The sequence below is a fragment of the Callospermophilus lateralis genome, chromosome X, assembly GCF_048772815.1.
Source record: "Callospermophilus lateralis isolate mCalLat2 chromosome X, mCalLat2.hap1, whole genome shotgun sequence".
Lineage (NCBI taxonomy): Eukaryota > Metazoa > Chordata > Mammalia > Rodentia > Sciuridae > Callospermophilus > Callospermophilus lateralis.
The window spans coordinates 51,250,441-51,265,846 of NC_135325.1; the positions used below are offsets into that span (position 1 = coordinate 51,250,441).

General features: G+C 40.2%; 1 protein-coding gene across 2 annotated transcripts; it reads right to left on the minus strand.

Moving 5' to 3' along the window:
- Positions 1-268: 268 nt before the first annotated feature.
- Positions 269-9,501, minus strand: LOC143639130 (rho-related GTP-binding protein RhoG-like). Of its 2 annotated transcripts, XM_077107299.1 has the most exons (3): positions 9,389-9,501; positions 4,897-5,276; positions 269-4,371 (listed from the first exon to the last, which is right to left on the minus strand). In XM_077107299.1, exons 2-3 carry the CDS (start codon positions 4,897-4,899, stop codon positions 3,781-3,783), a joined length of 594 nt encoding a protein of 197 aa, XP_076963414.1. In that variant the 5' UTR covers positions 4,900-5,276; positions 9,389-9,501; the 3' UTR covers positions 269-3,780. The 2 variants fall into 2 exon arrangements, with proteins under 2 accessions (XP_076963414.1, XP_076963415.1); XM_077107300.1 differs by lacking the exon at positions 4,897-5,276.
- Positions 9,502-15,406: the final 5,905 nt, after the last annotated feature.

A 15,406-nucleotide genomic window follows, 5' to 3' on the forward strand; every position in this document is an offset into this window, starting at 1 on the left:
TATTAGAACACAGTTCCCTACCCTGATTATCTGGTAAAGAAAAACAAGTACAGTTACATGTTGGTGCACTGTGCAATATGACAGTTATAGTTATTTCATCCTTTGCAAGTTGAAGAGAATTTAGAAAGCACTCAAAGAAGAAGGGAGAGGAATTGCTTTGATTTTTTGAAAGCAACAGACCTGGTAAAATCAGAAAAGTTTATTATCATTTGTTTTGAATAATTTCAGCAAGTTGATCTTCATACAAATTCCTTTTAAATATAAAAACCAAGTTGTCAGTGTATACTCAAGACCATCAAATCAGTCCAGTATAAAAAGGACTCCTACTCAGACTTGAGGATTACACCTCCATTTATTAGAAGAAAACTGTTTGCCCATACAAAACCCAGACCTACGTTTAGTAACTTGCTAGGCAAAAGTGGAGTAGGAGGCACTGTTAAAATTAAAAGTCACTTAAGCGCCTTGCTTGCCTGTAATCCCAGCAGTTTGGGAGTCTGAGACAGAAGAATCTCGAGTTTAAAGCCAGCTTCAACAAAAGGGAGTCACTAAGCAACTCAGTGAGACCCTGTCTCCAAATAAAATAAAAAGTAGGGTTGGGGATGTGGCTTAGTGGTTGAGTGCCCCTGAGTTCAATCCCTGGTACCAAAATAAATAAATAAATAAATAAAAGTCACTTGAAAAGATGACAGTAGGGCAGGGGTTGTGGCTCAGTGGTAGAGCATTTGCCTAGCACATGTGAGGCACTGGGTTTGATCCTCAGCACCACATAAAAATAAATAAATAAAGGTATTGTGTCCAACTACAACTAAAAAAAAAAATTAGGAAAAAAAAAAAGATGACAGTAACTTGGGCACAGGGGTGCACGTCCATAATCCCAGCGGTTTGGGAGGCTGAGGCAGGAGGATCCCAAGTTCAAAGTCAGCCTCAGCAAATTAGTGAGGCACTAAGCAACTCAGGGAGACCCTGTCTCTAAATAAAATATAAAAAGGGCTAGGATGTGGCTCAGTGATAAAGTATCTCTGGGTTCAATTCCCAGTACCAAAAAAAAAAAAAGACAGTAGCTAAACAGAAAGTTCCCCAAGAAGGGTTGGGGGTGTAGCTATGTAGTAGAATACTTGCCTAATGTGTGAAACCATGGCTCAATCCCCAGCACCATAAAAATTAAATCAGGTTAATTCTCATAGACAGCCACACAGGGTGCAGCCATGTTTCTAGCCTGTATAAGCCTTTATGTTCTATAAGCATCCCAGGGAACATCAGTTAAAATAACCCAAGCAAAATGCTCTACCCACTGCAGGGCTAAGAACAGATTTTTTTTTTTAAGTTTTCCGCAGACACAACATCTTTGTTTGTATGTGGTGCTGAGGATCGAACCTGGGCCGCACGCATGCCAGGCAAGCGTGCTACTGCTTGAGCCACATCCCCAGCCCAAGTACAGATCTTATGACCTTCATTTCTCAATTCTCAAAAACCCATTGCTATTTGGCATGGTAGAATGGGGTATGCACAGTGAAATTATCAACCATTATTTGCCATATGAAGAAGTATTCCTTTCATACCAAATGAAGGTCAAAAAGACAAGGAGAAAAGGAGAAGCTGGCATACTGGGAGATGGCAAGCTGAGCAACTCTAGCAAAGCCTGATATCCTATATAACCACAAGGGGGACGGCATATTCCAACTCTTGGGAGCTGTTAAAAGAGATAGAGCCTGGCCCAGTGGTGCACGCCTGTAATTCCAGCGGCTCAGGAGGCCTAGACAGAAGGATCATGGGTTCAAAGCTAGCCTCAGCAATGGTGAGGTGCTTAGCAACTCAATTGGACCCTGTCTCTAGATAAAATACAAAACAGGGCTGGGGATGTGGCTCAGTGGTCGAGTGCCCCTGAGTTCAATCCCTGGTACCAAAAAAAAACAAAAACAAAAAAACCCTGGAACAAGCTACCCTGTAATCTCAGGTACTTGGAAAGCTAAGGCAGGAAGATTAGAAGTTCAAGGCCAGCTTCAGCAACTTTGTGAGACCCTGTTTCAAATTTTAAAAAACTAAAAAGGGTTGGGGATATAGCTCAGTGGTAAAGTGCTTGCCTTGTATACACCAGGCCCTGGATTCCATTACAAGCACCAAACAAACAAACAAAAAAATTGGGCCAGGCATGATAGTGCACACCAATAATCCAATAATTTGGGAGTCTGACAGCTGAGGCAGGAGCATTGCAAGTTTGAGGCCAGCCTCAGCAACTAAGCAAGGCTCTAAGCAACTTACTGAGACCCTGTCTTAAAATAAAAATGGCTGGGCATGTGGCTCAGTGGTAAATCATGCCTCTTAAAATCCCTAATACCAAAAAAGAAAAAAAAAAAAAAAAAAAAAAACTCCTGACAATGATTGGCAGGACAGTTTAATTGTTTTGTTTTTGTTTTATTTAGGGAATTGACCTTGAGTGGGTTTATTTTACAGGACTAAGAGGGAAAGGGGCCACACAGAAGACTCAGATACAGCTTTTCGAGGGATTGAATAACTTCCACATCACCAAGTCGACAGTGCTAGTGGAATATAATAGCAGATCTCATTGTGGGACACTATGTGCAGTGCATGCACTATCATCACTAAATGTCAAACCCATCTCCTGAAGCAGAGGAACCAATAATAAGTCCATGGCTGATATAAACATTTGTCTCAAAGGCATAATGAGGAAAACATCAAAAAGAACAGGACCACATTATGCTTTTTGCATTTTTTTACAGCTTCATTGAGAATTCCCAGTTTCTACTAACCCAACTTCTCTGAAACTATTATCTGGTATTATATGGAATCTCCAAAAATGTTCAGTGGTGAAATAAGTGTGGGAAACAATGCATACATAATAAATTATAAAGTTCTACTGTAAAGAAACCTGATGGGTTTTATATAAATTGCTGATTCCTGAGCTTATTGGACAATAGATAGAACCCTTTAAAAATGAACATCTATTACTAGCTCAGATTTTTGGAAAATGCTGCTTAACCATTTTTGTGAAAATGTCTCATCTCATTAAGAATAAGAGGAATGTGTCAACATTGGGAACATGCATAACACAAATAAAATGGCTTTCAAAAACTCAGTATATTAGGACACCTAATATAGGAGGCTGAGGCAGGAGAATCACAAGTTTGAGGCCAGCCTGGGCAACTTAGTGAGACCCTGTCTCAAAAAGTCAAAAGGAGTGGGGATGTAGTTAAGTGGTAAAGAACCCTGAGGTTTCACCAGTATGGGAAAATTAGCATATCAGGACTGGGGGGTGCAGTTCAATGGGGCTTATGTGGCATGCATGAGACCCTAGGTTCAATCCCCAGGATCACAAAAAAATTAGAATATCTAAAAGTTTAAGGCAATGATTTAAAAATCATTGTCTGAGGCACTTGCTCAATGGTAGATACAGCAAAGAAAGTCAAAGTTAGATTTCAAAGCAGACAAGCAAATGCTTCCCAAGGACAGCATGAAGATTGCTGTGCTTCATCACGGCTTGGCCAGTAGAAAAAAGAACAGCATTCAGTGGCATCTCCTTTTGCTACTTGTGACAGGGGATACAGATAGACACACATAAACTTCCTCCACAAGGTTCATACCAAACTTAAAAGCAGCTGTGTATGAAATAGTCTGTCTTCTAGGTTCCTCCAAAAGCCAAATAACCAGGAGTCTAGGGCTTCTAGGGGAAGAGAGAAATGGCTCATGCTGGCACTTGCAACTACTATCAAAGGAAGCTTCCTTTACATTTTTAGGTGCAGTCTCCAAAGTAGCACCCAAAAGCTACAAGAGGACACATTTCTTAGCATTCTTCTTTGAGGCAGGGTAAAGCACTGCCCGGACAGCTTCCAAAAACACTTCATGTACTCCATCCTGCATCAGGGCTGAACATTCCAGATACTTCACAGCCCCTACCTGCTTAGCCAGCGAATTGCCTTGTTGAGGAGTTGTGGGCACTAGGCTCTGCTCCTTCAGCTTCTTCACTGTCTCATAGTCACTTCGCAGGTCCCTCTTAGTGCCTACCAGCAGAACAGGTACATTGGGGCAATGATGGGAGACTTCTGGGTGCCACTTATGCCTCACATTGGCATAAGAGGATGGGTTGCCAATGGAAAAACAAATGACAAAAATATTGGTCTGGGGGTAGGAGAGTGTCCGCAATCGATCATATTCTTCTTGGCCAGCAGTATCCCACAGATTCAGGCTGACAATTTGGCCATCCACAGATGTTTGGGCACTATAGTTGTCAAAGACAGTGGGGATATACTCCTCAGGAAATGCATTTGTAGTGTAACTGATGAGGAGGCAGGTCTTACCCACAGCCCCATCTCCTACAACCACACATTTGATGGTCTGCATTCTTCCCTTGTAATCCTATGTACAGGAGAAAAAAATATTCAGAGATATTTGGTTAATTTAGGGAGCTTTATAAACATTTCTGAGAAGGAAGAGAAAGTAAAGCACCCCCACACACACACACACACATACTCCCTGTGCCCCGAACACCATAGAAGAGTAATCTGGGAAAGCTTGTATAGGACAAGAGTTTTTACACTGGACTGTTTTTACACTTTATAGTCCACTGGAGCTTGTGGACTGTGAGAGGACAGGCTTTAGTTGGTTCTAGAAGCCACCTCTGGGATTGTGAAAATATTATGTGTATAAATAAATTTTTCTTCAAAGAAGATCCAAAGTTGTCAGATTCTCAAAAGTAGTTGTAAATCCAGACAGATTAAAAACTATTCATATACATAGGTATGAATGTTAAGTTGTTGTCATAAGGTTTGGATATTACTATATCAAAGATGCTAACATATTGCAGGTACTCAGGAAATGGCAACTATAATTTTAAAAAACATAGGCATAGAAAGGTTTCCAAGATTGAAAAATGGTACTCACCATATAATAGTTATTTGTTACACATTTGTCATAAGGTCTGGATATACTTTATCAAAGGTGCTAACATTGCAGATGTTCAGTAAATGGGGATTGATTAATTTTAAAAAAATAAGTGTAGCCAGTCTCAGTGACTCATGCCTTTCTTTATTCCAGCAACTCAGGAGGCTAAGGCAGGAGGCCTTGTAAGTTGGATGCTTGCCTGGGCACCTTGTCTCAAAATTTTAAAAAATAATAATAAAAAGAGCTGAGGATGTATTTCAGTGCCAAGGCACACCCCCAGGTTCAATCCCCAGTACCAAAAAATGAGTCAAGGCTCCGAAGTCAGACTTCCTGGAGTCAAAAAGCTTCCTAAGCTTCATGAACTTGGGCAAGTTCTTAACCTGTGTTAAATAAAAGAAGATATGTGTAGTATTTATTAATCACTGTCATATACACAGTCCTCATTAAGTGTTAGAAGCTATGATGATGTATTTTGTTCATTTGTTTCATTTTTTGTTGTTGTTTTATTTTTGTGTGTGTGGTGTTAGAAATCCATTTCAGGGCTTCTCAAATGCCAGACTGTTGCTCTACCACTGAACAAAACCCTGGCCCTGGACTTCTTAATTCTGCTAATACTATACTACTGAGGGAAGGCAAAAATTCTGTAATATGGTTTCAATGCTAGAAAAACCAGAGGTCTCATACCATCTTCCCACCTTATCTGAACAAAACAACACCACCATGCTATTGTCCATTTCTTCATGAATCAAGTATTTCAGAGTAAATGATATGACATAGATAATCTCCAGAAGTATATATAAACATGTGCTCTCATGTTTACACCCCCATATTAATACCCTATCACTGTCCTGCCCTCAATTTAAGCTGAAAAGCATTCTTTTTTTAAAAAAAACTTACTTGTTCTTTTTAGTTATACATGACAGTAGAATATATTTTGATATATCATACATACATGGAGTACAACTTCCCATTTTTGTGGTTGTACATGATGTGGAGTACATTCTACTTTGGATTCTTAGTTATTGCAATTTTGCTTTGTTCAGTACTGGGGATTGAACCCAGGGGTGCTTAACCACTAAGCCACATCCCCAGCCCTTTTTATTTTGAGACAGGGTCTTGCTAACTCACTAAGTTGCTAAGACTAGCTCTGAACTTGGAATCCCTCTGCCTCAGCTTCCTAACCTGTTGGGATTACAGGTGTATACCACCACACTCAGCAGACTAAATCTCTCTCATTTTCTTTCTTTCTTTTTTTTTTGAACCAGAGATTGAACCAAGGGGCACTTAACCACTGAGCCACATCACCAGGCCTTTTTATATTTCATTTAGAGACAGGGACTTGATGAGTTGCTTAGGGCCTCGCTAAATTGCTGAGACTGGCATATATATATATATATATATATATATATATATATATATATATATATAATTTTAGTTCTAGATGAACAACATACCTTTATTTTGTTTATTTATTTTTGTGTGGTGCTGAGGATCAAACCCAGTACCTCACACATGCGAGGCTAGTACTCTATCACTAAGCCACAACCCCAGCCCCTGAGGGCTGGCTTTTAACTCACAATCCTCCTACCTCAGCCTCCCAATCTATTTGGATTATAGGTGTGTGCCACCATGCCCAGCCAGACTCAATCTTTTTTATTTATTTGTTAAATATTTTTGTAGTTGTAGATGGACACAATACCATTATTTTATTTTTTTTTAATGTGGTACTGAGGATTGAACCCAGTGCCTCATACTTGCAAGGCAGGCACTCTGCCACTAAGCCACAATCCCAGCCCCAGTTTTGATCTTTATAACACTAATTTCTTCAAGCGTCAGAACATGGAGGAAAGGGGATTGTCATATGTATTTGGTTACAGGGATAAAAAAGAGAATTTCTCACCTTGGTAATTTAGAGAAATAACATTCCCATATTGCTGTCATATTAGGCAAACAAAAGAAGAAAAAAAAAAAAACCTCATCATGGGTCAGTTTAAAGAGAAGTTGGCCTTCAGAGCATGTTTCACATAAGCCCACTAGGGGTAGCTCTCTGCTCACATAATTCTAACCAGGGAGCCCGTTCATAGATCCCATACCTAAAAAAAAGTCCAGAGCATAATTCAGCTCTGATGGGCAACTATGCCCTAGGAATAGGCATAACAATTACACAAATTCTATGATAACAGGGCAAAGCCACCACCACACTCCCTGTGAATAGCCTTTTTTGACTTCCTGTCTGGATTCTCTTCTTCCTATGAATTCCTACACCAGTTAGCTTATGCAACCCCACTTCCAGCCTCCTTAGATATCATCCAGTGTCTGAAACTCCTGCTCAAAGGGACTGCTTTCAGGACAACAGTACAATTGGGGGATGGTAGGTTGCAGAACCAGGGTAAAACTTAAGCACAAAGACTACTTTGTACCCTAAGTTCAGCCCCTAAAATAACTGGGGAAAGTTATCTGTACTTGTTTATCTTGGTTTATATCTACTAGTGCTCCTGGCATATATGGCCTACAGATAATGACTATAAATGGCACACTAATGGCCTAGGTAATAGTATGCAGTCAGAATATCACAGAAATAAGAAAATCCAAAGCAGTACCAACTTCTTATAAACACCTTCATTTGTAGCAAAATTTCTTTTTTTTTTTTTTTTTTTTTTTTTTTTTAAAGAGAGAATGGGAGAGAGAGAGAGTTGGGGAGGGAGAAAGAGAGAGAATTTTTTAATATTTATTTTTTAGTTCTCGGCGGACACAACATCTTTGTTTGTATGTGGTGCTGAGGATCGAACCCGGGCTGCACGCATGCCAGGCGAGCGCGCTATCGCTTGAGCCACATCCCCAGCCCCGCAAAATTTCAATAAAAGGCAGAGTTTAGCAAAAGTCCCAGGTGCGGGGTTGGGGGGTGGTGGGCTTCTTTGCACTTATTTGTATTAAGTCCATGTATTCTGGACACTGTTTTCTCATGTATATGTTTGAAATTTTTAATAGTTATAAAATCTCAAAATAATGCTAAAAATATTTTAAAGGGTTGGGGGCTCTAAGAAAATGCTAGGAATTATTTAAAGAAAGGAAAATATTTTAGGTTGTTCATCACCTGTATGAGAAAAGGTTTACATCAACTCTAACATCTGGCACCACGCTGTCCTTGTCAAGGATCATGCACAATTTTCCTCACCTCATCACCACCACTATCCATACATTCTCCCAGATTCTACCCTAGGTACTGCACTGCTGGGAGGGATCTTTAAAGGGGTAAAAACAACAAAAACTTCCTTAACCCTAGAAACTTAGTTTGGTGGAAAGGATAGGCTATACATTAAAAGGCAAATAAGGCCGGATCTAGTGGTACACTCCTGTCTTCCAGTCTTTTTTTTTTTTTTTTTTTTTTTGTAGATGGACACAATACCTTTATTTTATTTTTATGTGGTGCTGAGGATTGAACCCAGTCCCTTACATGTGCTAGGCAAACGCTCTACCACTGAGCTACAGCCCCAGCTCTTCCAGTCTTATCAAGTATCCTCCACAAATAGTCTACCCAGCAGGCAATTTTCTCCTAAGCTATATTCACCATATATTCACAACATTCAGGTCAGGCATGGTGGCAGCCCACCTGCAATCCCAGCAGCTCTGGAGATTGAGGCAGGAGGACTGCAAGTTCAAAAGCCAGCCTCAGCTACTCAGCTACTGAGACCCTATTTAATAATTTAAAAAGGAGTATAGGGCTGAGGTTCATTGGTTAAGTGCCCCTGGGTTCAATCCCCAGTACAAAAAAAAAAAAAAATCAACAATATTCAGGATCAGCTCAGAATAGTACTGTTTATAACACATTCTCCAAGTTGCAATCTTCCCACGTCTGTGTCTACATCCATGTAAAATTACTCTGTAACTTTCTGAAACCAAAACAATTCAGTATAAGTTTCCCATTTTTATTTACTACTTTCTTCAATTTAGTTATCTACAGAACAGAGGAAGCTTTTTACATTCAAGACTGTCTGCTTTGATTCAAGTCTGGTCAAAGGAGACTTTCAAGGCGCTTGTGGATGATGGAAACCTAGTGAACACTTCCCAACCCTGGGGGAGGGGTGGGAGGAGGAGGAGGGTTTTTATCTGAAGCTAGAAAACTTAACCTAAGGAAGGGCAAGTCTAGTGACCCAATCACAGAAACCACAAGCCCACTCAGCACTTTCCTCACATTCTCCACCAAGCGTAGTTTACTCCGGTTTCATAAGGACTACTAAGCCTGGGACAGAGAGGTACCCCCCCCCCCTCACACACACACACACACAACATGGGATTCACAAATAGGAAGGGTTGGGTCAATCTCCCAGACCTAGCAGACGTACACATATCTCACTCCACCCCACCCCCAGCAAATTCCTTCCATTCAGGGAGTAGCTCAAATCCTAAGGCAACTGTCCCGGGGGAATAGGGAGACTCTAGCAGAGAAGAAGGCAGTTGGCTGTAGGAGGGTCTGTCTGTCCATAAAGGTTACCCGGCAAAGTCTGATCTTTATCCAGCGCCGCCGATGGACTGCTGCTGGAGGGCTGGCGAAGCCTCCGGGAGATCTTGTGTGGGGCTAGGAAAGACAAGCTGTGAAGAGCTCAGCTACACATCCGGGTAGCGACTGAGTCCCACCCCATCGTTGGACGCAGTCTTCACTCGACGCCCCGAGACCTCCTGGGAAGTGGAGTTCCAGGGCCCGCCTAGCTATCAGCAAGTCACAGGCTCTTAAACCACACTTTAAGGACTACTTAAGATCCCAACCCCAGTACCAAATGACTTCTTTACCTTAGCGAAATGAGACCACTCTCTCCTTCCAGTCTCCAGAGCTCCACCGAGTCTGGCTTGAATGTTTCTTATTGTGAATATAGTTTAGGAGAAAATTGCCTGCTGGGTAGACTATTTGTGGAGGATGCTCTATTAGATAAGACTGGACCTCTGACTTTTCCCCAAGACCAATATTAACATAGACTTAAGGACCAGAGAAGGTTTTTGAAAAAATGAAGGGGATAAAATGAGGTAGTGAGGGAATTAGGGTTGCTTTTTGTTACCATATATTAGTTTGTATACGTTTTTTGTCCTTTTTGGGGGCCGGCGGAAAGGTACTGGGGATCAAACCTAGGAGTGCTTTACCATTGAGCTATACTCCCAGTCCTTTTATTTTTATTTATTTATTTATTTTTAGAGAGAGAGAGAGAGAATTTTAATATTTATTGTTTAGTTTTTTTCCGGCGGACACAGCATCATTGTTTGTATGTGGTGCTGAGGATCAAACCCGGGCCGCAAGCATGCCAGGCGAGCGTGCTACCGCTTGAGCCACATCCCCAGCCCCCCAGTCCTTTTATTTTACTTTGGTGTGGGGTGCTAGAAATCAAACCCCAGGCTTCATGCATGCCAGGCAAGCACTCTATCACAGAGTCACACCCCCAACCCCATTTGCATTTTTTAGAGTTTTATATAAATGAAATCATACAGTATGCACTCTTTTAAAACAACTTTATTGACATACAAATTCACATAATCACATAGTAAATCCATTTACAGTGCACAATTCAAGCTAGGGTGTAGCTCACACACCTATAGTCTCAGCTACCGGGGAACCTGAGACAGGGTGGCAACTTTTGAGGCCAGTCCTGGCAATTTCGTGCAACATGGTCGCAAAATTTAAAAAAGAAAAAGGCTGGGGATGTAGCTCAGTGGTAGAGTGCCCTCCCGGGTGCAATTCCCTGTACCACCACATTATCCAACCCCGCCCCCCCCAAAAAAAAAAAATTAAGAAAAAGTACAATTCAATTTTTTTTTTAAGATTTGTTTTTTGTTGTAGTTGGACACAATATCTTTATTTTATTTATTTTTATGTGGTGCTGAGGATTGAAGCCAGGACCTCGCATGTGCTAAGCAAGCGCTCTGCTGCCGAGCCACAACCCCAGCCTCTACAATTCAACAATTTTAGTATTACACTGTTTTAAAATTGTAAAATGTGTAACAAAATTTGCCATTTTAGCATTTATTTCAGTCCTTGGGATGGAACCCAGGGAATCCAGCATGCTAGACAAGCCCTCTACCACCTAGCTACAACTTCAGCCTCCCATGTAACCATTTATGTAGTTCAAAAGCATTGAATACATTCTTAAATTGTGCAACTATTACCACCATTCTGAAATTTTCATCACCTGAAACAAATCCCTGTACATATTAAAAATAACTCTCCATGTAGAGCTCAGTGGTGCCATCTGTAATTCCAACACTTTGAGAGGCTGAGGCAGGAGGATCACCAGTTCAAAGCCAGCCTCAGCAACTTAGTGAGGCTGTAAGCAACTCACTAAGACCCTGTCTCTACATAAAACATAAGGGCTGGTGATTTGGCTCAGTGGTTAAGCAACCCTGCATTCAAACCCTGGCTCCACAAAAAAATAAAACTCCCCATTACCTCCTTCCTTTCCCCTAGCCTTTGGTAACCTCTAATTCACATTTTGTTTATGAATTTGCTATTCTAGGTATCTCATATCAGTGAAGTCATACACTACATATTTGACTCTGTGTGTGGCTTATTTTACTTAGCAAATATTTAAGGTTTATCCATATTATACAATGTATCAGTACTCCCTTCCCTTTTTTGGTGGGGGAGTACTGAGGATTGAATCTAGGGACAGTCTACCACTGAGCTACATCCCCATCCCTTTTTTAAATTTTGAAATGGCCTTGCTAAATTACCCAGGTTGGGCACAATCTTGCAGTCCTCCTGCCTCAGCCTCTCAAGTCACAGGGATTACAGGTGTGCCCTGCCACAGGCCTGCCTAGCACTTCATTCATTTTTATGGTTGAATAATATTCCACTGCATGGATACATAAAGTTTTGTTTATTGATTCATCTGTTAATGGACATCTGGATTATTTGCACCTTTGGGATATTATCAATAATACTGTAAGGAAACCTGACATTCAAGTATCTTGTTTCATTTTCTCCATTGTTTTTCATTGATTTCTACCTTTTATTTCTGTTCTTATCCTTTGAGTTTTATTTGTTCTTCCTTTTCTTGTTTATTAAGTGAAAAGTGAAGTCATTATTTTGAGACCCTTCTTCAGTTCTAACAATGGTTTCTGGAGTGTTTGAGGGGGAATATCAGCTTGCTTTGGTTTTGAAAGCATCCTGAGCTGGGCATGGTTGCACATATCTGTGGTCTGAAAACAATAAACATATCATTAATTTCTGGTAGATTTGTTTATGCTGGGGATTGAATCTAGTGCCTCACTCATACTGGGAAAATACTACTGAGCTGCACCCCAACATTCCAAATGAAGGTGTTTATTGCTAAAAAATTATCCCATCTTTTGCTTTAGAAGAATTCCATAAGTTATGATATGGTTTTGCTCAGTTCAAAATATTTTTCTTAAAAAATATTTTATTAGTTGTTGATGGACCTTTATTTATATTTGTATGTGGTGCTGAGAATTGAACCCAGTGCCTCACACATGCTAGGCAAGCACCGTACCACTGAGCCACAACCCCAGCCCCAGTTCAAAATATTTTTTAAGTTCTCTTTTGATTTCTTCTTTGATCCATGGATTATTTAGAAGTACACTGTTTCATTTTCAAGTATTTAGGGATTTTCCAGATCTTTCTTAATGATACCTAGTTCAATTCCATTGTGCTCAGATAACTTTTCTATGTCTTGGTTCTTGTTGAATTTATAGACTTACTTTATGACCTAGAACATAGACTATTATGATAAACAGTCCATGTAACTGAAAAAATGTATTTTGTTGTTGGATGGAGTCTTCAATAAATATCAACCAGATAATTTGATTGATAGTATTGTTCACTTCTACTATATCCTTGCTTATTTTTGTTGTTGTTGTTACTGCAGATTGAACTCAGGGATACTTGACCACTGAGCCACATCCCCAGACCTATTTTGTGTTTCATTTAGAGACGGGGTCTCACTGAATTGCTTAGTGCCTCACTTTTGCTGAGGCTGGCTTTGAACTCACAATCTGCTTGCCTCTGCCTCCTGAACCACTGGGATTACAGGTGTGCACCACTCTGCTTGGCTATCCTTGCTGATTTTATGCCTACTTGTCCTATAAGTTATTTGTGGGGGTGGTTACTGGGATTGAACCCAGGGGCATCTGGCTACTAAGCTACACCTCAGCCCATTTTTAAATTTTGAGACAAGGTCTAAGTTATTGAGGACCCTGCTAAAATGCTGAGGCTGGCCTCAAGCTTGTGATCTCCTGCTTCAGCCTCCTGATTTGCTGGGATTACAGGCACACACCACCATACCTGGCTTGTGTGTTTTTTAAAAAAAAATTCTGTGGTGCTGGGGATTGAACCTAGGGCCTTGTGCATGTGAGGCAGGCACAACTGAGCTGTATCCCCAGCCCGTAATTTGATTTGTGTATTTTTAAGTCTTTATTTAGGATAGTTAAGGCTTCTTCATTAATTGACCCCTTAGGTGAAATTACATTCTTTTTTTTTTTTTTTTTTTTTTTTTTTAAAGAGAGAGTGAGAGAGGAGAGAGAGAAATTTTTTTTTTTTTTAATATTTATTTTTTAGTTATCGGCGGACACATCTTTGTTTGTACGTGGTGCTGAGAATCGAACCCGGGCCGCACGCATGCCAGGCGAGCGCGCTACCACTTGAGCCACATCCCCAGCCCTGAAATTACATTCTTTATTCTTGGTATCTTTGCTCTGAAATCTACTTTGTCCAATATTACTATATTGGATTACTGTTAGCATGGTAACATCTTTTGAACTAATTTTACTTTTAATCTATTCATGTCTTTGTATTTTAAGAGCTTTTTCTGCAGGAATAACAACAGTCAGGTCTTGGATTTTACTCAACCTAATCATCTGTAACCTGCAATTGGGGCGTTTAGATTGTCAAAAATGTGACTGCTGATATGATCATATTTGAACATATTATTTTGTTATTTGTTTCCTAATTGTCCCATCTATTCTTTGTCTCATTTTCTGCCTTCTTTTGAATTAATCAATACTGATTCTACTCCATTTTATCTCTTTGTTGGCTTATTAGCTATACCTTTTTTATGGGGGTGGGAGTTCTGGAGATTGAACCCCAGGGTCTCATCCATTAAGCAAGCACTCTACCACAAAGTTGAATTCCTCAGCCCAAGCTATACCTGTTTCTAACCTATACTTTTTTTTTTTTTTTTTTTTAAGCGGCTGCTTCAAGGTGTATAATACACATCTTTAGTTTTTCACAGTCTATCTTCAAGTATTACTATACTGAGGTCAGGAGGAAGAGATAAGGCTAAAAAGATAGGGAAATGGGTCCCTGGGTGACTTCCTGGGCACCAAAGCACACACTAAAGCAGCTACAAATTTTTGCTGAGAAACTTACAAAAATGTTATTTTTATTATTGGTACTGGCGATTGAACTCAGGGGCACTCAACCGCTGAGCCACATTCCCAACCCTATTTTGTATTTTATTGACAGGATCTCACTGAGTTGCTTAGTGTCTTGCTTTTCACTGAGGCAGACTTTGAACTTGCAATCCTCCTGTCTCAGCCTCCCTAGCTGCTGGGATTATGGGTGTGCACCAGTGTGCCCCACTAAAAATGTTATTTTTAAATTGGGACATATGTGACCTGGAGTCCATAGGAAATCAGGATATATATGATAGAGAGTCCACAGGCTCTCCAAGTAAAGAAAATGCCTGATCAATACTTTGATTGGGCCCGGGACTGACTTCCTTAAACTTATAGATCCATATAAACCCTGTACAATAGCTATTCACTCCCAACACTCTCAGGTCCCCTCCCCACTGTGGGAGTTTTACTTTGCTTTGCTCTAATAAATTCTTCTACTTTGTTTTCACCTTCTACTGTCTGAGAATCTCATTGTTTGAATTCCTGAGATAAAGAACTCACCCAACTCCACACTCCAGGTTTTAATATCACTTCAGAATTTAAGATTCTTACATTAATATATTTTGATTTTTGTCTTCCTGCACTTTATGCTGTTGACATGTATTTTACTTTTACTACAAAATAACCCATGATACTTCATTACTGATTTTGTTCAAACGTTTTTTCTTCTTCTTCTTCTTTTTGGTAGTGTTAGGGACTGAACTCAAATGCCTCATGTACGCTAGGCATGCACTCTTGACACTGAGCTACAACACCATCCCTATTTTTTCTATGTTGTCCAGGCTGGCCTCAAGTGATCCTCCTACCTCAGCTTCCCAAGTAGCTAGGACTAACTATAGGAGGGCCACCATGCCCAGATTACACAATTTATAGACATTTTTTTTTCTTTTTGATATTGGGACTGAACCAGGGCCTCACACATATTAATTGTACACTTTACCACTAAGCCAGACTCCCAGACCCACAGACTATTTTTTAGATCAGTTTTGGGTTCACAACAAAAATAAGCACAAAATACAGCATGTACTCCCTGCCATCACATGTGTAGTCTCCTCTACTATCTCAATATCCCACACCCCTATACTTATACATTTGTTACCATTATAGTACAATG